Here is a 25,894-nt window from a genome sequence, read left to right on the forward strand (position 1 = left end):
GCTGCTGAGGAGAGCTGAAGGTCAGCGAGCGTCCTCCGATCCCCGAGCTAGCCTCCTCTGCACACCCAGCAGCTCCAGAGCGGATGTGAGCTGCCGGCCCCTGCAGGTGTCCGCTCTGAGCTCGCTGGGGCGCGGGGAGGAGGAACGGACGCTGTTGTTTTTGCCTTCCTAACCCAGCGCTCCCTGTGGAATCCACTGTGCAGACCGCGGAGGAAGACAAGACCAGACAGCTCATATTACAATTACATCTTATTATTATAGATTTATTGTATATGCAGATACTTTACAATGCTTCTGCTTAAGGGCAATTTGCAAACCCCACTAATCCCACAAAACCTCAATACGCTTAAACAGCAAGCAGGCATTTCACCCCCCCCCCCCCCCCTTTTTTTGCAATAAAGTCTCTGAAGTCACATAGCCCGCCCCTTTTAAATAAACAACCCAATCAGGGAGGGAGTGAGTGAGCAGGCGTAGCCCTAGGCTGTGATTGGCTGTCGTCGTCGTCGTCTCCTAGGCGATGACCGGGTCGCGCTGGTTGTTGTGACGCTTCACCACAAACACTTTCTGCCCGGATACAGTCACCATGTAGGCGTGATCCTCGAACACCACTAGAGGGGGTCAGAGAGACGGTGTATATTTTACACACACGTGACACAGGAGACCCTTGTGCTCTGAAATGATAGAGTAACAGCTTGTGCTTGTTTATCCCTCAGGACAGGCTCTCTGTACCTGACAGGCGTTTGAAGGGTGGCTCGGTCCCGTCGTGCAGTCTGAACCGGCAGGCTGTCTGCACCATCTGCATGATGAGCCCCGCAGCCTGCTCGTCGTTCTCCAGCTCCCCTGCGGACTGGAGCGCACAGGGTTAATGAGAGAGAATCACTGACCGCTCCCCTGCGGACTGGAGCGCACAGGGTTAATGAGAGAGAATCACTGACCGCTCCCCTGCGGACTGGAGCGCACAGGGTTAATCACAGAGAGAATCACTAACTGCTCCCCTGCGGACTGGAGCGCACAGGGTTAATCAGAGAGAATCACTGACCGCTCCCCTGCGGACTGGAGCGCACAGGGTTAATCAGAGAGAATCACTGACCGCTCCCCTGTGGACTGGAGCGCACAGGGTTAATCAGAGAGAGAGAGAATCACTGACCACTCCCCTGCGGACTGGAGCGCACAGGGTTAATAAGAGATTAACACTGACCGCTCCCCTGCATACTGGAGCACACAGGGTTAATGAGAGAGAATCACTGACCGCTCCCCTGCGGACTGGAGCGCACAGGGTTAATGAGAGAGAATCACTGACCGCTCCCCTGCGGACTGGAGCGCACAGGGTTAATCAGAGAGAGAATCACTGACCGCTCCCCTGTGGACTGGAGCGCACAGGGTTAATCAGAGAGAGAGAGAATCACTGACCACTCCCCTGCGGACTGGAGCGCACAGGGTTAATAAGAGAGAAACACTGACCGCTCCCCTGCATACTGGAGCACACAGGGTTAATGAGAGAGAATCACTGACCGCTCCCCTGCGGACTGGAGCGCACAGGGTTAATGAGAGAGAATCACTGACCGCTCCCCTGCGGACTGGAGCACACAGGGTTAATCAGAGAGAGAGAATCACTGACCGCTCCCCTGTGGACTGGAGCGCACAGGGTTAATGAGAGAGAATCACTGACCGCTCCCCTGCGGACTGGAGCGCACAGGGTTAATGAGAGAGAATCACTGACCGCTCCCCTGTGGACTGGAGCGCACAGGGTTAATGAGAGAGAGAATCACTGACCACTCCCCTGCGGACTGGAGCGCACAGGGTTAATGAGAGAGAATCACTGACCGCTCCCCTGCGGACTGGAGCGCACAGGGTTAATCAGAGAGAGAGAGAGAGAGAGAGAGAGAGAGAGAGAATCACTGACCGCTCCCCTGTGGACTGGAGCACACAGGGTTAATCAGAGAGAGAGAGAGAGAGAGAGAGAGAATCACTGACCGCTCCCCTGCATACTGGAGCGCACAGGGTTAATCAATCACACACACAGAGAATATCTGACCACACCAACTGTGACCCTGAGCGAGTCACTGAACCTCCTTGTGCTCCGTCCTTCGGATGAGACGTCAAACAAACAAGCTCCTATTGGAAGTGACTCTGCAGCAGCAGCAGCAGCAGTTGATGATGCAGAGTTCACCCCCCTAGTCTGGAAGTCGCTTTGGATAGAAGCGTCTGCTAAATGACTCATTCTTATTAGTACTACATTGTATGCAGCAATACTAAAACAAGCTTCCTAAAATGCAAAAGGATTTCTAGAGAGGTGTTTGCCATGTGCGTGCTCTGCGAGTTGTCAGCGCCACGCTGTGTGTAACACTTACCGCCAGCACCCCGTCCTCGCTGATCACCAGGTAGCCGAGCTGATCAGGGATCCTCTCCAGACCCTGCGTGAGAGCGGACGCCTGGAACACAGCGGAGAGAGACAGAGATCGACACGTTACCCAGACATACAGAGAGAGAGAGAGAGAGAGATCGACACATTACCCAGACAGACAGAGAGAGAGAGAGAGAGAGATCGACACATTACCCAGACAGACAGAGAGAGAGAGAGGGAGAGAGCGAGATCAATACATTATCCAGACAGACAGACAGAGAGAGATCGACACATTACCCAGACAGACAGACAGAGACTGCACACTCACAAGCAGAGAGAGAAGCGAGCAGCACGTTAGAGAGAGACTGCACAGAACCAACACATTCAGACCTGCTCGCAACCGTGACACAGAGCAGAGGAATAAAATAACACCCGCGTTACACAGAGCCAGCAAACCTGCAACACAGCAGATACAACAGCTGCGACTCACTGAACCGCAGACAGGATTACTCGCTGCAGCCCGGGACCAGCAAGCACGCTGCGCTACACAGACTGAGAGACGCAAACTGAACACACAGAAAAAACCAACTGCCTCACTCCACAGGGAGCACACGCACCGCACAGCAGAGAAACTGAACGACACGTTCAACAAACAGACAGCAATCTCGCTGCAAGACAGCCACCACGACCCCCCCGCTTTCAAACCGGCCCGAACTCCCGTTCGAGTCTCAGTGTCCAGTCGAGTCTGTTTCACGTAAGATCACAAAACACGATCGTGTTCAGTCGCTACAATTTAACGATGAAGGGAAATGTCTCAAAACCTTGGTCTGAAAAGGCAACGCCGGTTATTTCATTATCAGATTACTGCAACACCATATAACGAGCTAGCATGCAATAAACCCCTTACTGGTGCCGCGTTCACAATGAAACGAAATGCAACCCTTTCAATTCCTCACCATGTTAGTTAATTGTTTGGAAAAATAAATTACAGCTTCTGGGACTTTTCACTGCGGTGCAATTGTCATGTGATCTTCCTAGTCACCTGACAAGCGGCCCGTGCTGCTCGCCGTCAATTGGTTCAATAGATGCCCGCCCCAGCTTAGACTCAAGACTGGTTGGTTAGATTTACTGTCAATCAAAGTTTGGTGTTACACCGTTGTTAGTCCGGGTTACTGATTCAGGTAAATACACGCGGGGTTCCTAGCTGTAAAATTCAAATCATTTCTTATTAACTCCCGTTTGTAAAACGTAATAATCGTTAAAGGCGAATGCTTTCCGTTACATATTATACGCAGTGGTGGAATGACCTTCCTACAGATGTCAGGACTGCCCAGTCCCTGACCACATTCCGGCGCCTCCTTAAGACTCACCTCTTCAAACAGCACCTGTAGAACTCCTCTGTTTGTATCCTGGGACACTATCACCCTTCATTTAAATGTGCTTTACTTGCTCTTATCTGCCCCCTATTTTACTGCATTTAATCCTGTACTTCAGAATACTGTAATCTGCCAAGTTTTTAACCTGTAGTACTTTGTATTTAATCATATCCTGATGTAACTATCACTATTTAATCATATCCTGATGTAACTATCACTGACACTGTTATCTGCTGTATTATTGAATCGTATTTTGTCACACTTGTACTTGCTTGAACCAAAGTCATTGTATTTATCTTGCTCTTAATTGTATTATTACTTGTACTGTGATTCTTGAAATGTATTTGCTTACGATTGTAAGTCGCCCTGGATAAGGGTGTCTGCTAAGAAATAAATAATAATAATAATAATAAAAATAATAATAATAATAATAATAATAATAATACATGTTTCCTTTTTTTAAATAAATATTTCTTTAGTAGATTCCACTGCCCCGGTCCCACTCAAAGGAAGCCCAGTTTTCGCGCAGGCGCGGTGTCGCACAGCAAAGAACACGACCCGGCTCTCAGCTGCTGCAAAACTACACGCGATCTTAGTGCATTATTCCACGAGGGCTGCCAACTGGCCCTATAATTCCGGGACACTAAGACGGGTCAGGTTTTTTTTTTTTTTAACGCCTCTAAACCACACATGAATCGATTTTAAATCGACATGTAAAACGAATGTGAATCGCGATCCTCACAGGAAGTCACTCCCGCCCTCAGACACAGGTGTGCGCTTTTAGTAACTCGTTAGCAAAACAATTCAATTCCTTTAGCGACAGTTCACGTAATTCACACGCACGTTACACACATCGTCTTGAAGTGTCCCGGAACGATGGGGCCAGCTGGCAACCCCACTTCCACGCATTATATTCAATAGAGCTACACAGTAGCGATGTCCTTTGTATAAATCAAAAAGAAAGTTAGAAAGACCAAGAGAGATAGAGTAATGAAAATTTCTATGGGGGCTAAAACCAATTCCAAAATGTTTTTCCAACATTATAACAGCAAGAGAACATTCAAAGAGGAGGTTAAATGTCTAAGAGACACAAATGGCAAAATCATAGACTAAGAAAAAAAATAGCAAATATATTAAATTATTACTTTTCACAGGTTTTTACAAAGGAGGACACGGACAGCATGCCCCACATGTCGACCTGTTCCTATCCAATTTTTTTAAATAACTTTAGCATAACAGAGGCAGAAGTGTTAAAGGGACTAGGAGCTCTTAAAATAAACAAATCCCCCGGGCCGGATGAGATCCTCCCAATAGTACTCAAAGAAATGAAAGAAGTTATTTACAAACCGCTAACCAAGATCATGCAACAGTCTCTTGACACAGGGGTTGTACCGACAGACTGGAAAATTGCAAACGTAATACCGATCCACAAAAAGGGAGACAAAACCGAACCAGGTAACTACAGACCAATAAACCTGACTTCTATTATATGGAAACTTATGGAAACTATAATAAGATCTAAAATGGAAAATTACCTATATGGTAACAATATCCTGGGAGACAGTCAGCATGGTTTTAGGAAAGGGAGATCATGTCTAACTAACCTACTTGACTTTTTTGAGGATGCAACATCAACAATGGATAATTGCAAAGCATACGACATGGTTTATTTAGATTTCCAGAAAGCTTTTGACAAAGTCCCGCGTAAAAGATTAATCCTCAAACTGAACACAGTAGGGATTCAAGGAAATGCATGCACATGGATTAGGGAGTGGTTAACATGTAGAAAACAAAAAGTACTGATTAGAGGAGAAACCTCAAAATGGAGCGAGGTAACCAGTGGAGTACCACAGGGATCAGTATTAGGTCCTCTGCTATTCCTAATCGACATTAATGATTTAGATTCTAGTATAGTAAGCAAACTTGTTAAATTTGCAGACAACACAAAAATAGGAGGAGTGGCAAACACTGTTGCAGCAGAAAAGGTAGACAGCAGAATCTAGACAGCATTCAGAACTGGGCAGACACATGGCAAATGACATTTAATAGAGAAAAGTGTAGGGTACTGCACACAGGCAATAAAAATGTGCATTTTAAATATCATATGGGAGATATTGAAATTGAAGAAGGGAACTATGAAAAAGACCTAGGAGTTTATGTTGACTCAGAAATGTCTTCATCTAGACAATGTGGGGAAGCTATAAAAAGGCCAACAAGATGCTTGGATATATTGTGAAAAGTGTTGAATTTAAATCAAGGGAAGTAATGTTAAAACTTTACAATGCATTAGTAAGACCTCATCTAGAATATTGTGTTCAGTTCTGGTCACCTCGTTACAAAAAGGATATTGCTGCTCTAGAAAGAGTGCAAAGAAGAGCGACCAGAATTATCCCGGGTTTAAAAGGCATGTCGTATGCAGACAGGCTAAAAGAATTGAATCTATTCAGTCTTGAACAAAGAAGACTACGCGGCGATCTGATTCAAGCATTCAAAATCCTAAAAGGTATAGACAATGTCGACCCAGGGGACTTTTTCGACCTCAAAAAAGAAACAAGGACCAGAGGTCACAAATGGAGACTAGATAAAGGGGCAATCAGAACAGAAAATAGGAGGCACTTTTTTACACAGGGAATTGTAAGGGTCTGGAACCAACTCCCCAGTAATGTTGTTGAAGCTGACACCCTGGGATCCTTCAAGAAGCTGCTTGATGAGATTCTGGGATCAATAAGCTACTAACAACTACTACAACAGCAGTGTGGAGTAGTGGTTAGGGCTCTGGACTCTTGACCGGAGGGTCGTGGGTTCAATCCCAGGTGGGGGACACTGCTGCTGTACTCTTGAGCAAGGTACTTTACCTAGATTGCTCCAGTAAAAACCCAACTGTATAAATGGGGAATTGTATGTAAAAGATAATGTGATATCTGTATAATGTATAATGTAATATCTTGTAACAATTGTAAGTCGCCCTGGATAAGGGCGTCTGCTAAGAAACAAATAATAATAACAACCAAATGAGAAAGATGGGCTGAATGGCCTCCTCTCGTTTGTAAACTTTCTTATGTTCTTAATAATAGAGTGTAACGGGTTTGCTTCTGCAGCGGTTTCGTGTTGATCCTCAGATCAGATATTCTGCATTATGTGCTGTAGTAAACTGGCGCTCTAGTCTCAGAAATCTCAATCCACCCCTTTCTACAGTGCTGGACTTGTTATCTGTGTGTTTACAACTCTGAAAACAATCGGCAATGGTTATTGTCATCATTCTCATAGTAAAAACACCGCTATTTGTTTTGATTTCAACACTATTAAAATGCAGGGAGAGATCAGTGTGCTCCCGTTTACTTGATCCTGCAGTTTTAAAACGAAAGCCAACGTCCATAGAAACCGAAAGTGATTTTTACAGCCAGTCTCGGAAGAGCATCTTTGCAGCGCGCCTATCCTTTCGGAGACGCCATGTTTTTCGATCTGCACAATAAACTATAAACTACAGCATTAACTAAACGTGTTTAGTGTAGTCTGTTGCAAAGGTACCCCCTGTAACTCGAGCCGGTAAGCGAGTCTGTCTTTCTCAAGTTGATTTTCTGTTGATTTGTTTAAACAGATGATAGCGGTAGTCGGTACAGTGGTTTTGTTTTGCTGCGCTTCCTGTATTGGTGTCTGTTTTGTTACGTCTCCTGTTTCAGTTCTGCTTCTTGATGTTTTCATAGCGGAACGGTTTGCTCAACTCGCTTCTGAAACAAACGAGTTCTACAAGAAGATGACGTCGAGTGGAACCAGTAAGCAAAAACAACTTTCTATAGATTAGGATCTGATGGTGGTGGAGCGGCATACAGACAGCCTGATAAATACATATTAGGACTCCTGTGTCAGTCAGACAAGCATGCCATTAATTCATAATTACAACCATAAGTAACACGAAAAGCGTCCACTGTGTACACAGGAAAAATGTACCCTAAGGTTCTGATACTCTCAATAGCTTGTGCTAAACGAATATATTTGATGCATAGGGAATGTCTTCCTGGGTTTTTAATAGAATGATTAGTTCCCGGCATGGCCACTAGAGGGCAATGGAACTGCAACATAAGCAGTGTTGAGGAATGGGTCTCTCCTGGGTTCAGATACCAGGATGCGGGCTAAGCATTGTTAATCTGACCCTGCATAGATGTATTTTAGAAGTGAATACACCATGTGTAAGGTGTCTCTGTGTAAGACATGTGTCATTGTGGTGAGAGGAATGCAAAGCTGAATTGCTAACAGACACACACACACCGTGTTACAAAGGAAGCTTCTATTGTAGTCATTTATTCTCTGAAACCCGTGTGCTGTCTTTCTCAGGTGTGGATGATACAATGATGTGGATTACAGCAACGCAAGGACAGTCAGGTGAGTCAAACTGAAGACACGATTACACCAACGCAAGGACAGTCAGGTGAGTCAAACTGAAGACATGATTACACCAACGCAAGGACAGTCAGGTGAGTCATACTGAAGACATGATTACACCAACGCAAGGACAGTCAGGTGAGTCAAACTGAAGACATGATTACACCAACGCAAGGACAGTCAGGTGAGTCATACTGAAGACATGATTACACCAACGGAAGGACAGTCAGGTGAGTCATACTGAAGACATGATTACAGCAACGCAAGGACAGTCAGGTGAGTCAAACTGAAGACATGATTACACCAACGCAAGGACAGTCAGGTGAGTCATACTGAAGACATGATTACACCAACGGAAGGACAGTCAGGTGAGTCATACTGAAGACATGACTACACCAACGCAAGGACAGTCAGGTGAGTCATACTGAAGACATGATTACACCAACGCAAGGACAGTCAGGTGAGTCATACTGAAGACATGATTACACCAACGGAAGGACAGTCAGGTGAGTCATACTGAAGACATGATTACACCAACGGAAGGACAGTCAGGTGAGTTGGAAATGATGCTCTGTGAATAGTTACATACCAAACTAAATGACTCAATCTTAAATGAATACAGAAATAAAGCAAATTATTTATCATTGTGGCATCCTCTAGATGTGAACTACAATATGTGAACTACAAGAATTGAGCGATGGAGTACGCCAGAGAGAAAACCCCCCTCACTCATCCCAGTCATTCTTTTCTTTTACTTTTCTTTCTTTGATTTCCTCGTTCTGTGTCAGTCCAAACACACACAGTTGTTACTTCAGACTACTTTGCTTTTTATAGTGTGTTCAGTTGTTAAAGTTCCTGATTGCACCACTAAATAAACCTGGTTTCAGCGGGTCTAACACAGAGCTCAGTTGTCTATTTGGGACCCCATTGCACTGTCATCAGAATCGCTTCGGTGAATATGTTAATGATGGGTCAGGCGCTCTATAACGGGGCAAGACATGTCTTCAGAATATTATGTCAGTGCAGTGCAGAATCGGGGTCGTTCGCACTTGCACTCGCATTTGCGCTGTGATCAGAATACGGCCCTAAGGGGGCTCCCGAGTGGCGCATCCGGTAAAGGCGCTCCGAGTGGAGTGCAGGATGCGGTCCCTATAGTCTGGACGTCGCGAGTTCAAGTCCAGACTGTTCCTTTGCCGACCGAGGACGGGAGCTTCCAGGGGGCGGCACTCAATTGGCCGAGCGCCGCCCGAAGGGAGGGAGGTTTAAGTCAGCCAGGGTGTCCTCGGCTCACCGTGCACCAGCGACCCCTGTAGTCTGGCCGGGCGCCTGCGGGCTTGCCTGTAAGCTGCCCGAGAGCTGCGTTGTCCTCCGACGCTGTAGCTCTTGGGTGGCTGCACGGTGAGTCCGCAGTGTGAAGAAGCGGTCGGCTGACGGCACACGCTTCGGAGGACAGCGTGTGTTCGTCTTCACCCTCCCGAGTCAGCGCAGGGGTGGTAGCGGTGAGCTGAGCTTCAAATAATAATTGGCTATTTCAAATTGGGGAGAAAATAATAAAAAATAATTGGCAATGACTAAATTATTTAAAAAAAAAAAAGAATACAGCCCTAGTTTAAGATGTTTGTGTTAATAAAAGGTTTTTAAAACATGTATTTTCCTTGAGAAACTATATAAAATAGGAAATGAAAACAATATTTAAATCAATGATTTTTTTTAAATCAAGTGATTTCAATCATGATTTAAAAGTCAGTGATTTAAATCACTTCATTTAAATCAGCGAACCCTGGTCATATTGACATTTTGTATTAAAAGTAAATGTACAATTTCAACAAGAATAAAAAAAAAGTATGGAATGTTTTTTTAAACAAACGATTAATATTTAACTGATTTGTCATGTTTCAGGTGTCAGTACAACAGAGGAGAGAGATGTCAGAACGCAGAGGAAGGCCCGCTGTCTGATCAGCTTGCTGGTGGAAAAGGGGTGTGCTGCTTGTGGGAAATTCATCTCCAAACTCGCAGACAGGGACCACAATCTCTACAGGACTCTTGGGCTTCATCTTACAAGTGAGTACCTCACTTATTTTCCCCACTGCACTGTGTATGCTGATCCCCAGCAGGATATAGTGGAAGTGCCTGGACATACATCACAGTCTGTCACACCTCAGAGTTTTACAGAAGCGCTTGTCACAAGTTATCAGAATGGGTGGATATAAGGAAATGCCATCCATACGTACTATACATGTCAAACTTCCATTTTCATATACAGCATGTTTGAAGAACAGCTTTTCTAATTGTGATGATACTTTATTGTGACAGGGTAGCCTCCCAGCCCAGATGGTAATGCAGGGACAGAAACTCAGACACAGAAAGCTGCACGGTTAAATTGCGCTAATGCAATTTTTAATAAACAAATAAAACACAGAAACAAACACTAACAAAACACTGGAACAAAACACATGAACAAAAACAGCACAAGGGCCAAAACAAAAGGTCTACAAAAACACTCCGATAGGTAAACAAACAAACGAGACGGGACAGCACAGCACACCAAACACATACCTTCACCAACATTAACTCCAACACTAACCAATCTAACACCTGTGATCACCCTATTTATACACCTGTGGCAGGAGCCTTAATTCATTATTTAATCATTTATTCAAGATTTTTGTGTGATTTTGCAGGGAGGATATTAACTGCCTCCCTGCCACCCAGACTTCCACACACACACACACACCTGTGCCTCAGCACACTTGATTAGGACATTCTTTAGGGAATGTCATCACTGGTTACACAAGTGACCCCCCAAAACCCCTCATTTCTGACAAATCCCTCAGCAAATATTAAACTCTGAGGGTATATAGAGGCATCTGTGCGCCTGTATCTACTTTCTCATGATAGCTCTAATCTTGTATTTGTAACTGTGGCGGTGGATGCATGTCACTGACATGATTGTTCTGATTTGTAATGTTTTAGGTTGGAATCTGTACCATATTATTCCGGAGTTCATTAAGAGTGATGCGGCGCTCGAGGGACTGCTGAAGGACATGCAGGAGATGAAGCTGCTAAGAGATGGACAGGTGGAGGAAGTGAAGAAACAGGCCAGCACACGGGACATGACCTCCGAGCTGAGAAGCATGGTGATGAGGAAGGGGCTTGCCTTCAGAGAGAACTTCCTCTCCAAACTCGCAGAGAGGGACCCCGAATTCTACAATACATATGGGCCTGGTTTGGACCCAGGTGAGACCCTCACTCATTATACACTGCAAATCATGTCCTTGTTCTCAAAGATTTATTTCAGGACTGTTTTAGCTGTAATAAGAAAAGGTGTAGATGTGTTAATGTGGTTTGATGCTGTTTCAGTTGACAGGCTAATGCGGATGCAATCCCAGTTTGTCAAGAGAGTGAGTGATGCCGTGATCGAGAGGCTGCTGAAGGACATGCTGGAGATGAAGGTGCTGAGTGATGAGGATGTGGAGGAAGTGAGGTAGGCTCAGCTTCCTATTCCATTGTAATGTCTGGATCCCAGTATCTGTCCAGCTGTAAGTAGAATAAGCATTGCTTAGGGATGCAGCAGCTCAAAAGGGAGCAGGGTTCAGAAAAAAAATCATCTTCCGGGCTGTTCTGTATTAATGTAGTCTTATTGTATAACTTGTATTGTAACACTTGAATGTATTTGTATTTGCTTGCGATTGTAAGTCGCCCTGGATAAGGGCGTCTGCTAAGAAATAAATAATAATAATAATAATAATAATACAGGACAGCGGCATGCATATAAGCAAGGCTATTAGACACAAGCATGTTACTAAGGAGAGGTTGAAAATGTCTTTGATTTCAGTGTTTGCCTATTTCTGTTTTCCACATCACACAAATACTGTTTATATTGCAGGGTTTATATGTCAGTGCAGTATTTTTTTTTTTTTTATGTCTTCGCTCTATTTATGCATCACAGACTCGGGGGCAAGCGCCATTTGCACTTGCACTCGCATTTGCGCTGTCATCAGAATACAGCCCTAAGAGTTTTAGTTTATAGACAGTAAGAGTTTAAGATGTTTCTGTTAATCAGAGGTTTTTAAAACATACTCTTCATGTCTTTTCCTTGAGAAACTATATGAAATAGGTAGGAAATTAAAACAATATTGAAATCGACTTGATTTAAATCAGCCAACCCTGTTATATTGTTTTATGCACTTTTTAGAAGTGTATTTTAATGTGTTGCAGGGTATACACACAGTTCATATTGTTTTCAATGGGATTCAGTGTTTTTTCCTATTGGAAGAATAACAGTTGAAAGTCAGGACTGGAATACACTGTAGTTACTCTGAACATATGCATTACACATTGATTTCTGTATATATGAACGCAGCTTGATAGATAGTAGATAGATTCTTATCCTTTATTATTCTGTTTTAGGGATGCTCCCCAGAATACCGGGCTCGGGTCCTGGTTGCTCGAGCAGATCAACAGTGGGCGGTACCCTGGTCTGAGCTGGACCAATGAGGCACTAAAACAGTTTCGACTCCCATGGAAACATGACGACCGGAAGGACTTGACACCCGAGGACACAATTATATTCAAGGTGGGTTTACACTCATTTAAAACATCTGTGATAGTTTGAACCTTCCTCCAGAGGACAGCAATTGATATTTTCATTTTCCCAAGCAGGGATATAGTTAATACAGCAGGATCAGTTTTGCAGTTTTCAATCTCTTAAGTTATCCCAGGACTGAGGTGTGCTTGCTTGCTTTGTACTAAACTATTGAGGTCTTTCCTCTCTCAGACTCAACAAACTAACTCTTAATATCCCCTTATCCAAAGTACAATGTGACACCTGGTCTTTACAATCTAACTGGTAATAAACTGCCCAACCTCATATTCACTGGAATAGGGGCGTTGGACAATCCCTAACCCTTTGAGACCAGGCCCATTCTAAATCGAGCAGCCCTGCACAGTATTAGCTCTATTAAAAAGCATTGCACTCCACTGAATCAAGAGGTCTTGTTATCAGAGACAGTGCTTGTAGCTGATGTTTCTGGTGATCCGTAGGCTGCAGGACTTCCACATAAGGAAGCGCAGTCTGAGACACCAGAATGAAATACTGGGACCTGCTTCGAAGCCACAAGAAAAAAGAAAACACACCAAAAACAAGTTTATATTAGAAACCAAAAAATAAATAAAAAACACACCAAGAATCAATAGTCACAGTACCAACTACCAAAGAAAGTGTGGACATAAACTTGTGAACTGTGATTATTAACAGGACCAAACCATAGCCTAATCTAGGGTATTGCCACAGGCAGCTATTCCAAATGCTGGACTGCCATTGTCCTTGTGTTGCTGAACACAGCTAGACACTCACACAAGGAATCAGCGCTGTTAGACCTGTTATAGAGAAATACAGTCACATTGTATTGTGTAACATTGACGTGGTTGTAAATTGAGTTCTTTCAATTCTTAATATAATTCAATGTGAAACTGAACATGAACATTGCTGTGGAGGACTGCATCCTCAAACCAGACGCTGGTCAATTCAGCCCCAAGACACCGTGAGCCATTAAATCCTTTGTTGGATGTTTTTCTCAGTCTGTTCACTTTATATCTAGGACTGGGCAGTGGTGACAGGTCGTTACAGGGAGGGTATTGACCAGCCCGACCCTGCTGACTGGAGGAGGCATTTCCAGCGCACTCTGGATAAAGACGAGTGCCTGGTGTTGCGTGCTGATCACAGTCGAGATCCAGTCGACCCACACAAGAGATACTGGAGTGAGGACATGTTAGCAGGTAGACCATCGAGTTTGGGTGTCCTGTCTTTATTTAAAATCATGTTCTGCTTCGTGTGTAACATGAAATAAGGTGAGCAAAGACATTATGCCAGCTATAAACTTGGTCCCTAAGTAATGTCCTCATGTGACCATTCCTCAGTTCCTCAAAAGAAGGGAAAGGGGTTAGATTTAGCTTGGAAATAATAAGCAGTGCAATCAATCATTAGATTTGGCACCAGATCAATAAGCAGACTATCAAACCCCCTTTTCGTTTTAGATGGAATTTGATCATATGTTTTCAAAAGGGTGGATAAAGGAGAGCTGCAGCTTGGCACTGAACCTGCTGTATATTGAAAGATCCAGGATGAAGTCATTCTAGAATTCATCTTCCAGAAAAATGAAGTTTAATAAACTGAAGTTCGGGAGGAGGGACGGCCCGTACCCATTACGTCATCTAATTGTAACCTATCAAAACCTACAAATACCCATGTAACTGACCCTCTCTCATGTCTGACTCATTCACATCCCTCCACCTCCCCATCTACGCCAGGAACTTACCCTAATTACAATCACTATGGGGGGTCTCCTGCCTCGTCCAAACAGCCAGGTAGTGGTCTCTCAAACCAAGCAGGTTTGATGCCAAATTGTTTTCCAGTCAACATTCACATACCTCGCATTCTTTGCACTTGCATAATCATAAATCAAATCTTTAAACTCATAATCTGTGTTGGGGGGGGTGGGGGTTGTCCTGAAACTACTGAATTAGTTATTGGGGCAGGGGCTCTTACATACATTTTATGGGTGCATTTTTATAAAATAAAAAAGCAATTTCAAATTTCAACTGGAATTAAAATACCTTTTTAATTAATTCATTTATTTTTAAATCTTCTTTAACTATTGCTTGTAATGTTTCAGATAAGAGAATGAAAGTAAAACTGGAAAAAGCCTGCTGTCTGATCAGCTTGCTGGTGGAAAAGGGGCGTGCTGCTTGTGGGAAATTCATCTCCAAACTCGCAGAGAGGGACCCCAAATTCGACAGTACACATGAGCCTGGTATGGACCCAGGTGAGACCCTCACTCATTATACACTGCAAATCATGTCCTTGTTCTCAAAGATTTATTTCAGGACTGTTTTAGCTGTAATAAGAAAATGTGTAGATGTGTTCATGTGGTTTGATGCTGTTTCAGTTGACAGGCTAAGGCGGGTGCAATCCCAGTTTGTCAAGAGAGTGAGTGATGCTGTGATGGAGGGGCTGCTGAAGGACATGCTGGAGATGAAGGTGCTGAGTGATGAGGATATGGAGGAAGTGAGGTAGGCTCAGCTTCCTATTCCATTGTAATGTCTGGATCCCAGTATCTGTGCTGGCTGTAAGTAGAATAAGCATTGCTTAGGGATGCAGCAGCTCAAAAGGGAGCAGGGTTCAGGAAAAAATCATCTTCCGGGCTGTTCTGTATTAATTTTAACATGTAGTCAATTACAGGACAGCGGCATGCATATAAGAGGCTATTAGACACAAGCATGTTACTAAGGAGAGGTTGAAAATGTCTTTGATTTCGGTGTTTTTAAGAAGTGTATTTTAATGCGAATGCAGGGTATACACACTTTGTATTGTTTTCACTGGGATTCAATCAGTGTGTTTTCCTATTGGATGAATAATAGTTGAAAGTCAAGACTGGAATACACTGTAGTTACTCTGAACATATGCATCACTGATTGATTTCTCTATAGATGAAGGCAGCTGGATCGACAGATAGATTCTTATCCTTAGCTCTTCCACATTTCTTTATTATTCTGTTTTAGGGATGCTCCCCAGAATACCGGGCTCGGGTCCTGGTTGCTCGAGCAGATCAACATTGGGCGGTACCCTGGTCTGAGCTGGACCAATGAGGCACTAAAACAGTTTCGAATCCCATGGAAACATGACGACCGGAAGGACTTGACACCCGAGGACACAATGATATTCAAGGTGGGTTTACACTCATTTAAAAGATCTGTGATAGTTTGAACCTTCCTCCAGAGGACAGCGATTTGATATTTTCATTTTCCCAAGCAGGGATATAGTTAATACAGCAGGATCAGTTTTGCAGTTTTCAATCTCTTAAGTTATCCCAGGACTGAGGTGTGCTTGCTTGCTTTGTACTAAACTATTGAGGTCTTTCCTCTCTCAGACTCAACAAACTAACTCTTAATATCCCCTTATCCAAAGTACAATGCGACACCTGGTCTTTACAATCTAACTGGCAATAAACTGCCCAACCTCATATTCACTGGAATAGGGGCGTTGGACAATCCCTAACCCTTTGAGACCGGGCCCATTCTAAATCGAGCAGCCCTGCACAGTATTAGCCCTATTAAAAAGCATTGCACTCCTCTGAATCAAGAGGTCTTGTTATCATAGACAGTGCTTGTAGCTGATGTTTCTGGTGATCCATAGGCTGCAGGACTTCCACATAAGGAAGCGCAGTCTGAGACACCAGAATGAAATACTGGGACCTGCTTCGAAGCCACAAGAAAAAAGAAAACACACTGAAAACAAGTTTATATTAGAAACCAAAAAATAAATAAAAAACACACCAAGAATCAATAGTCACAGTACCAACTACCAAAGAAAGTGTGGACATAAACTTGTGAACTGTGATTATTAACAGGACCAAACCATAGCCTAATCTAGGGTATTGCCACAGGCAGCTATTCCAAATGCTGGACTGCCATTGTCCTTGTGTTGCTGAACACAGCTAGACACTCTGTCACAAAGACGGCCGGAGTGGGTGGCGTCAGACCAGATCCAGGAAATAAACAACAGAGACTTGGAGTTTTGGTGAAGCTGAGCGCGTGATCGCGCTCAGCATTTAATAATTAACAGACCAGAAAATAAAAGGGTTGAACACAAAACAGGACACGGCACTGGAGCCAAAATAAACAGGTAAACAAAACGAACTAACACACAAAACAAGTGGACGAACGTTAAACAAGTACCGTGCTGGCACTTCCAGCACGCTGTAGCAATTGTTATTTTTCCTTCCTCTCTCTCCCGTTCTCCACTCTCGAACACCCAACCCCGACTGGATGAAACGTGCATCTATTTATGCAGTTGTACCGAGACTCGACTGCTAATCAATCATTCAATTGGAGTCGCGGTACAACTGCACGTGAATCAATAAAGTGCAATTCCCCGTGCTCACATATTACATTTTACTTGCACGTGAAGTGCTGTGCCATCCTCATGCCTAAATACAAATATACATTTTAAACACTCGTGTTACACAGACCCGTTTATATCCCGTGTACCAATGACTATACACCAACATTTAACACACCCAACATACAACATATAACACAGAAAATACACACAGGGGCGGGCACTTCGTCACATATACCCCCCCCTGTGCAAAGCACACATGGCCTCAATGGCCACCTCCCCCCTTAAAAACCCAGCAGTCCAGAACAAAGTCTCGGGCTGGGAAGGGAGGCTTCAGTGGGCCCATTGCTGGCAATGCTGTCAGCACCCCTGCTGGTAGTGGCACGGCTGACAGCATGCTGGTCCACTCCTGCAGCGAAATTGCTGCGGGGGATGCTGGTCTCCTGACCTCTCCCCTTTTCTTCGTAGCCGGTAGCTCCCCTTTGTGGGGCTCCGACCACAGTACTTCTGGCAGCGAAGAAGCTGCAGTGGGAGCAGGTCTCCGGACCTCCCCCACAATCTCCGGCAGCGAAACTGCTGCGGTGGGAGCAGGTCTCCTGACCTCCCCCACGATCTCCGGCAGCGAAACTGCTGCAGTGGGAGCAGGTCTCCGGACCTCCCCCACGATCTCCGGCAGCGAAACTGCTGCAGTGGGAGCAGGTCTCCGGACCTCCCCCACGATCTCCGGCAGCGAAACTGCTGCAGTGGGAGCAGGTCTCCTGACCTCCCCCACCTTCTTCGTGGCCGGCAGCTCCCCTTGGTGGGGTTCCGGCCACAGTACTTCCTGCTGCGATGCGGAGCAACTGGCAGCCCCAGGCGATGCGGAGCGGCTGGCAACCCCAGGCGATGCGGAGCGACAGGCAGCCCCAGGCGATGCGGCACGACAGGCAACCCCAGGCGATGCGGAGCGACAGGCAACCCCAGGCGATGCGGAGCGACAGGCAACCCCAGGCGATGCGGAGCGACAGGCAACCCCAGGCGATGCGGAGCGACAGGCAGCCCCAGGCGATGCGGAGCGACAGGCAGCCCCAGGCGATGCGGCGCGACAGGCAACCCCAGGCGATGCGGAGCGACAGGCAACCCCAGGCGATGCGGAGCGACAGGCAACCCCAGGCGATGCGGAGCGACAGGCAACCCCAGGCGATGCGGAGCGACAGGCAACCCCAGGCGATGCGGAGCGACAGGCAACCCCAGGCGATGCGGAGCGACAGGCAACCCCAGGCGATGCGGAGCGACAGGCAGCCCCAGGCGATGCGGAGCGACAGGCAGCCCCAGGCGATGCGGAGCGACAGGCAACCCCAGGCGATGCCAGACAGACATCCTTGGGCGAAGCGTGGCGAGCATCCTTGGGCGAAGCGAGGCAGGGAGTCAGGACAAACTGGGGTGCGGGTGTTGGCCCTCTTCTCGACCTCTGCGGCCGGGCGGTTCTTCCCCATGCTTCCCTCAGCAGCCTATGCAAGGGCTGCTGAGGACCGCCAGCATCTAGTCCTGGTCCTTCTGGTGAAGGGAGAGGCAGCTCCTGCTCCTCCCCCTGATGGTGATGGAGGCAGAGGCAGCTCCCGCTCCTCTCCTCGTGATGGTGGGGGAAGTGATACCAGCAGGCATTCATCCTCTGCTGGTGGGGGAAGTGATACCAGCAGTTATTCATCCTCTGCTGGTGGGGGAAGTGATACCAGCAGGTATTCATCCTCTGCTGGTGGGGGAAGTGATACCAGCAGGTATTCATCCTCTGCTGGTGGGGGAAGTGATACCAGCAGGCATTCATCCTCTGCTGGTGGGGGAAGTGATACCAGCAGGCATTCATCCTCTGCTGGTGGAAAGGGACCCAGCAGGTATTCACCCTCTGCTGGTGGACGGGAACCCAGCATGCATTCACCCTCTGCTGGTGGATGGGGACCCAGCAGGCATTCATCCTCTGCTGGTGGACAGGGACCCAGCAGGCATTCACCCTCTGCTGGTGGACAGGGACCCAGCAGGCATTCACCCTCTGCTGGTGGACAGGGACCCAGCAGGCATTCACCCTCTGCTGGTGGACATGGCGGAGGCAGAGGCAGCTCCTGCTGCTCTGCTCCTGCCGGTGGAGGTGGCGGAGGCAGAGGCAGCTCCTGCTTCTCTGCTCCTGCCGGTGGAGGTGGCGGAGGCAGAGGCAGCTCCTGCTCCTCTGCTCCTGGCGGTGGTGGAGGCAGAGGCAGCTCCTGCTCCTCTGCTCCTGGCGGTGGTGGAGGCAGAGGCAGCTCCTGCTGCTCTGCTCCTAGTGGAGGAAGCGGTGGAGGTGGCGGAAGCAGAGGCAGCTCCTGCTGCTCTGCTCCTGCCGGTGGTGGAGGCAGAGGCAGCTCCTGCTCCTCTGCTCCTGGCGGTGGTGGAGGCAGAGGCGATGGGGCGGATGCTGGCCACTCAGAGGGAGGCTGTGGCGGTGCTGGCTCCCTCTGCTGTGGCGGCTGGGCTGGTGTGTGCCGTGCTCCCTTCAGCAGCATAAATAGAGGCTGCTGGGGGACACCAGCATCCTGCCCTTCTCCCCCCCAGAAAAATTCAGGGGGTTGAGCCTGTAACTCCTCCCCTTCTGGCTCTTGGGACGGCAGCAGCAGGTGAACGAACAGGCATGCTTCCTCTGCTGGTGGACACTGGGACAGCAGGCCTTGTTCCTCTGCTGGTGTAGATGGGGACAGCAGGCATTGTTCTTCTGCTGGTCGAGGTGGAACCAGCAGGCATTCTCCCTCTGCTGGCAGCTTGGGTCCTAGGGCTGTGGAAGCCCCGACTTCCCTCTCTTCGGGCCGTGGACGCACCGACTCCTCCCTTTTGGGCTGTGGACGCACCGACTCCTCCCTTTTGGGCTGTGGACGCACCGACTCCTCCCTTTTGGGCTGTGGACGCACCGACTCCTCCCTTTTGGGCTGTGGACGCACCGACTCCCCCCTCTTGGGCTTAGGATGTTCGGGCTCCCCCCACTCAGACGTAGGACGTTCGGGCTCCTCCCACTCAGGCGTAGGACGTTCGGGCTCCTCCCACTCAGGCGTCGGACGTTCGGGCTCCTCCCGCTCGGGCTGTGGACGCTCGGGCTCCTCCCGCTTGGGCTGTGGACGCTCAGGCTCCTCCCGCTTGGGCTGTGGACACTCAGGCTCCTCCCCTTCAGACATAGGACGTGGCAGCAAGGGCTCCTCTTCTTCATTCTGCATGGGGCATAGGGCCAACGTTTGCCCATATGCCCCACAGCCAGGGCACCACTCCCCCCATCCCAGTCTTTGGGCCATTGCCTGAAGGGTCCTGTGGACGGAGCAGGGTATGGTGGTGTGGCTAGTTTGGCCACAGTCGAAACACCACAGCCCTGCTTCCGCCTTTCTCCCTTTGCCCTCCTGTGCTCCTCTCCAGCCTCTTCTCCACATTTCTTTTCCTTTTGTTTTTTTTTTGTTTTTTTTTTTCAAAAAAAAAACTGCGGTTCCCGCTCTGGCCTGAGTCCTGGAGGCGCTGTAGATCCCACCGCTGCCACAACGTGTCACAAAGACGGCCGGAGTGGGTGGTGTCAGACCAGATCCAGGAAATAAACAACAGAGACTTGGAGTTTTGGTGAAGCTGAGCGCGTGATCGCGCTCAGCATTTAATAATTAACAGAACAGAAAATAAAAGGGTTGAACACAAAACAGGACACGGCACTGGAGCCAAAATAAACAGGTAAACAAAACGAACTAACACACAAAACAAGTGGACGAACGTTAAACAAGTACCGTGCTGGCACTTCCAGCACGCTGTAGCAATTGTTATTTTTCCTTCCTCTCTCTCCCGTTCTCCACTCTCGAACACCCAACCCCGACTGAATGAAACGTGCATCTATTTATGCAGTTGTACCGAGACTCGACTGCTAATCAATCATTCAATTGGAGTCGCGGTACAACTGCACGTGAATCAATAAAGTGCAATTCCCCGTGCTCACATATTACATTTTACTTGCACGTGAAGTGCTGTGCCATCCTCGTGCCTAAATACAAATATACATTTTAAACACTCGTGTTACACAGACCCGTTTATATCCCGTGTACCAATGACTATACACCAACATTTAACACACCCAACATACAACATATAACACAGAAAATACACACAGGGGCGGGCACTTCGTCACACACTCACACAAGGAATCAGCACTGTTAGACCTGTTATCAGGGGTTTCGCTGTCGCTCGTCACTCTCGTAATTTGCGAATGTTTTTTGAAAGTGACGACAAAAAAAAATGTGGAATCGTCACTAGTGACGATTGTTTCTGTTTGTACTATAAAAAAATCCCTTTTGTTAAGGTCACACACAATGTTTCGTTCTTCAAAAGAAGGGATCGCTAAAACATAGAGTCACTGCTGCTGATCAGATCAGCGCCTCGGCCTCATCGATTCATTGACTCTGCAACGTTCTCATCCCGTGGTAGATGATGTAAATGCAGTCAGCCATTCAGCGCCTCAGTTTCATGTTGCATGTCAGTTACCATGGTAACCCAGACCGCTTTATGAGGCTGTACTAGGTGCTGCTGTAGCTTTCAGCCTCACATTATTCTTTGCAACCTGACAGCTTCTGCTGCTGCGCTTTCACGACTACAGAGAGTTCTGCTCAAACCTTTGCATCTGCAGTGTTCGCGCTAGGCCGCGCCATTGCGCCAATGTCCCGCTGAAATTCTCTTAACGCGCTCGTGTGCCCCCCTTCCCTGACCAGACGCAATCAATACCAATACGCAGTAAATTAATGCATTTTGTATTACCATGACATGTCTGGCGACAGGCTAATCTTTTTTACTTGTTTCTTTACACTTGCGTTTTCATAATTAAACTCCTGTGCTTTTATTCTCCAGTCCAGTAGAATGCGCTCACACCCGCCCTGGTTACACAGGCAGTTTCACAGTAAAGCCCGGACGACAACATCAGGCAACAACATGGCCCGGTGCAAATATAACCTCGTATCCCTGTTACACCCGACCATTACTTCTGGAAGAATAAGTAATAAGCTTCGGCAGTGACTGTTGAAATATAGGTTAGTTGTGCTTAAAAATACTGTGTGCAGAAGATTTGTGAAACGAAAACGCATCATTAACTAAAAAAAAAAAAGTAGCCTACAGTAACGTTATAAAATATGTGAACTGTGTCTTTTCTATGACCAAAAATGCTAAAATTCAGGGCCAAAATTATTCCGTATGTGTTAAGCACCAACTGTCTCTTGACCATTTCGCTAGTAGGCCTATAACGAGCATGATAAAATTATATACAGTGTATGTGGTTTTATACGGCATTGTATATATGCCTACAATACATCTGGCATTGAGAAAACACCACTGGAATCGGAATAAAGGAAATTATTATGTAATACAGTTCACGTGCAGCATGGTTTTGGTAAGTAGCATTTTCTAAACTATAATGATTTCCATTACACGAGAGTAGATGTTAAAACTTCATGCTGATTTGAACTCGGCTCTCGCCAAGATAAGCACCAACTAAGACGTAGCTTTACAGTAAACTAATGTGATCCATATGTGTCTCCATCCATTCACGTTTCCTTCCATATGATGATGTAGATATCCTTCTGTCTGGTGTTGATGGCTGAAGTGTAATGCTGGCTCCAGGGATCAGCTTATTTTGCTTCCCTGGCGCATCAGCACACACAACGGCTGCGATGCTGGCTCCGGGGATCAACCACAGTGCGGTCTCCCCAGCGCATCAGCATGACAGCCGTCTGGATTGAGCTAAGTAGGGTACATCTGTGGGGTCTTCAAGTGGGCACCTTCCACCCTCAGTGTTTCGTCGACTAGCCCACGACACCTCAAGAGGGCTCGACGGTGATTCTGGCATCCCAGCATCACCCCCCTCCGTCCCCCACTCAACTCAGCCCAGCTTACTTACCTGTACATCAGCGTTTCTTTCTTTCTATTGTGCTTGAGATCCCCAGCCAGAATCTTTCCGTCTCAACCACAGCCAGTTGCTGCTCCTCTCTGCTGCTTCAGATAAGTTCTTCACTGTGCGACGCAACTCTTGGCCACTGAATCCGACCTCTCTGAGAAACCGGGTTGTAGAGTGTGCCACAAATCCTCGACAACCCACTTCCACTGGGTAAACCCGGACTCTCCATCCTCGCTGTTTCGCTTCAGTGGCTAGTTGAGCATACCGCAGTTTCTTCCTCTCATACGCCTCATCTACAGCATCCTCCCATGGCACTGTTAACTCTACCTGGTGAACAAGGCGTGCTGATCCAGATCACAAGACAATATCTTGTCGAAGGTTAGTGGTGGCAAAATCAGGTGGAAAAATAAGCTGTTGACCAACATCTGCCAACATTTTCCAGTCTCTAGCAGCTTCCAGTTGTCCTGGGCGAGGATTGGTTTTAACACCTTTTCTTGGTGGTTGCTCTCCTGGGCGGAGGAATGTTGTCTTTTGTGTGTAATGTTTTGATGGAACAGGTGGCACCTGGTCATGGCGCCAAGTAAACCGTCCTTGGCTAAGAGCCACCTTACATCCTGTCAAAATGTGCCTTAAGGTTGCAGGTGATGAACACAAAGGACATGAGGGATCCTCTCCTACCCAGAGGTTTAGGTTCTGTGGTGATGGGAGAACATCATATGTTGACCTGATGAGGAAACTGATCCTGCTCTGTTCCATTGACCATAGGTCTTGCCAGCCAATCTTGCGTTGTTCCACACTCTCCCATCTCATCCATTCTCTCTGCTTGGCCTGGGAAATGGCCTTTATACACCTCATCCTCTCCTCCTGCTTTTGCACCTCGTTGACTACCAGCTTCCTCCTTTGAGCTGGGGCTGCCTTGTGCCATGTAGGAGGAGCTGAACTAAGTCCAAGACCCCCTCTTCCATGCTGAACTTGCCCCATGATATCACCAATTCGAAGGGCAGCCTTTGCATCTTCCACAGCTTTCTTTGCCGCCCACTTTCTTCCAGTTTTCAACACAGGTGCTGCCTCCCTTACGCATTTGTCGCGTGACTCTACTAATGTCATTTCCAGTCTGACCTTGGCGCACTTAAACTCCTCTGTTAGAGCGGAGACTGGTAGCTGCAGTATTCCTTTACCATAAAGTCCCACTCTGCTGAGGCAGCGTGGAACTCCCAACCATTTCCTGATGTATGAACTGATTAAAGCTTCCAGCTTCTCTACTGTTGTCAAAGAAACCTCGTACACAGTCCGTGGCCACAGCAACTCGGCAGTAGACCAAACTGAAAGCACCAGAGTTTTAGTTTGCCTGGTAGAGCGCAGCTGTCTATGCTCTTCAACCCTTCCACTGCTTGTTGTCTAACTTCTCCCACACGAACTGTGTCCTTTAGATCCCCTTCGTACCATCTCCCAAGACTCTTCACTGGCTTCTCAGACACTGTTGGTATTGCCTCACCATTAATGAAGAATGTTTTATCTACTACTTTGCCTTTAATTATAGAGATGCTCCTTGATTTAGTGGGCTTGAATTGCATTCGTGCCCATTCAATGTTATTGGTTAATTTGCCCAATAATCGATTAGTGCAGGCTACTGTTGTAGTCATGGTTGTCATGTCATCCATGTATGCTCGAATTGGTGGTAGTCGCATTCCAGAAGCCAAGCGCTCTCCTCCTACTACCCATTTTGATGCCCTAATGATTACTTCCATTGCCATGGTAAAAGCCAGTGGAGAAATGGTGCATCCTGCCATTATTCCAACCTCTAGGCATTGCCATGTAGTGCTGAATTCTGAAGTTGAAAAACTAAATTGCAAATCTCCAAAGTAGGCTTTCACTAAATTTGTTATTGTCATCGGTACACTGAAAAAATCAAATGCTGCCCAAAGAAGTTCATGTGGCACTGAACCATATGCATTAGCCAAATCCAGGAATGTCACATGGAGCTCCTTCCTCTCCTTTTTAGCTGATTGAATTTGTTGCCAGATCACAGTGATGTGTTCTAAGCATCCTGGGAAACCTGGAATGCCCGCTTTTTGTATTGAAGTGTCAATTAAGCAGTTCTTTAATAGGTAAGTTGACAATCTCTGAGCAATAATGCTGAAGAAAATCTTGCCTTCTACGTTTAATAGGGAAATAGGGCGAAACTGACTGATGCTTGTAAAATCTTTTTCTTTAGGTATAAAGACTCCACCTGCTCTGCGCCATGCTCTTGGTACAACCTGTTTTTCCCATGCCACTTTCATCAATTTCCACAGAATTCGTAGATTATGTGCAGTATTAAAATAAGTTAAAAACATAGCAAATCCACAAAACCAACGAAATACATAGTGTATATTTGACATTTTATTTGTAGTGTTCTGTGTAACACGGGCCATCGTTTAACCTGAAGCAGATATACGCGTTTATCACATTATCAACAACACCAACGTGTGTTGTAAAAATAAAGCAACAATTGTTTTGAAAACTGTCCAAAATATTTACTTGGTGGCTAAGAATGAAAAATGTCAAGATAAAAATGCCATTTTTTATATGTCAAAATAAAAGGGGAAGCTGGAAGAATTTACCAGTCAGGACAACGGCATTTAAATACTACCACTATTAAACTGTATCTGTTGGTAATGTGGTTTCTTCTAGCAGTTTTCAAACTGGGGTACACGTACCCCTGTGGGTACTCGAGAAAAATTCTGAAATGGCGGACAACGCATTTTATTTAATACCATTTGCCAATCTATTGCAAACTTTTGTCATGTAATCAACGTTTAATCGCTAACACCAGACTGATGTGCTGTGACAGAGCGTTCAGTGCACACACGACTAATTTACATATTAAATATGTACGTTTTAAATAAGCGCAGTCTGTGTAGGATACAAAAAAAGACATTTTAAAAAACTAAACGCCTAGTCTTTAACTCATTTTATTTCCTGTGTGCGTTCGTGCCTGCAAGTCGATA

General features: G+C 46.4%; 2 protein-coding genes across 9 annotated transcripts in view; one reads left to right on the plus strand and one right to left on the minus strand.

Moving 5' to 3' along the window:
- Nucleotides 1-231: 231 nt before the first annotated feature.
- On the minus strand, nucleotides 232-3,544 carry LOC117404539 (ragulator complex protein LAMTOR4). Its single transcript, XM_059019278.1, has 4 exons — nucleotides 3,301-3,544; nucleotides 2,352-2,432; nucleotides 730-847; nucleotides 232-608 (listed from the first exon to the last, which is right to left on the minus strand). The coding sequence occupies exons 1-4, from the start codon at nucleotides 3,301-3,303 to the stop codon at nucleotides 511-513; spliced, it is 300 nt and encodes a 99-aa protein (XP_058875261.1). The 5' UTR covers nucleotides 3,304-3,544; the 3' UTR covers nucleotides 232-510.
- A 3,601-nt stretch (nucleotides 3,545-7,145) lies between these two features.
- LOC117969753 (uncharacterized) overlaps nucleotides 7,146-25,894 on the plus strand; it is a 59,862-nt gene continuing 41,113 nt past the window's right edge. For 5 of the 8 annotated variants that reach the window (XR_009322520.1, XM_059019290.1, XM_059019291.1 and 2 more), the window contains exons 1-10: nucleotides 7,146-7,493; nucleotides 8,053-8,100; nucleotides 10,000-10,161; nucleotides 11,074-11,337; nucleotides 11,461-11,584; nucleotides 12,511-12,676; nucleotides 13,701-13,878; nucleotides 14,775-14,924; nucleotides 15,048-15,171; nucleotides 15,661-15,826. Coding sequence is in view for 7 of the 8 variants with exons in the window: in XM_059019290.1 (XP_058875273.1) it covers nucleotides 7,319-7,493; nucleotides 8,053-8,100; nucleotides 10,000-10,161; nucleotides 11,074-11,337; nucleotides 11,461-11,584; nucleotides 12,511-12,676; nucleotides 13,701-13,878; nucleotides 14,775-14,924; nucleotides 15,048-15,171; nucleotides 15,661-15,826 (1,557 nt within the window). In the remaining variant the exon portion in view is untranslated. The other 3 variants (XM_059019293.1, XM_059019295.1, XM_059019296.1) reach the window with 3 other exon arrangements.

Source organism: Acipenser ruthenus, unplaced genomic scaffold (assembly GCF_902713425.1).
Source record: "Acipenser ruthenus unplaced genomic scaffold, fAciRut3.2 maternal haplotype, whole genome shotgun sequence".
Lineage (NCBI taxonomy): Eukaryota > Metazoa > Chordata > Actinopteri > Acipenseriformes > Acipenseridae > Acipenser > Acipenser ruthenus.

What these genes read in the sequence shown, in the direction of transcription:
- LOC117404539 (XM_059019278.1), bottom strand. An exon ending in GCGAGGACGGGGTGCTGGCG is followed by an intron (nt 848 to 2,351) that starts GTAAGTGTTACA and finishes TGTGCGCTCCAG; the next exon opens with TCCGCAGGGGAGCTGGAGAA. An exon ending in ACCCTTCAAACGCCTGTCAG is followed by an intron (nt 609 to 729) that starts GTACAGAGAGCC and finishes GACCCCCTCTAG; the next exon opens with TGGTGTTCGAGGATCACGCC.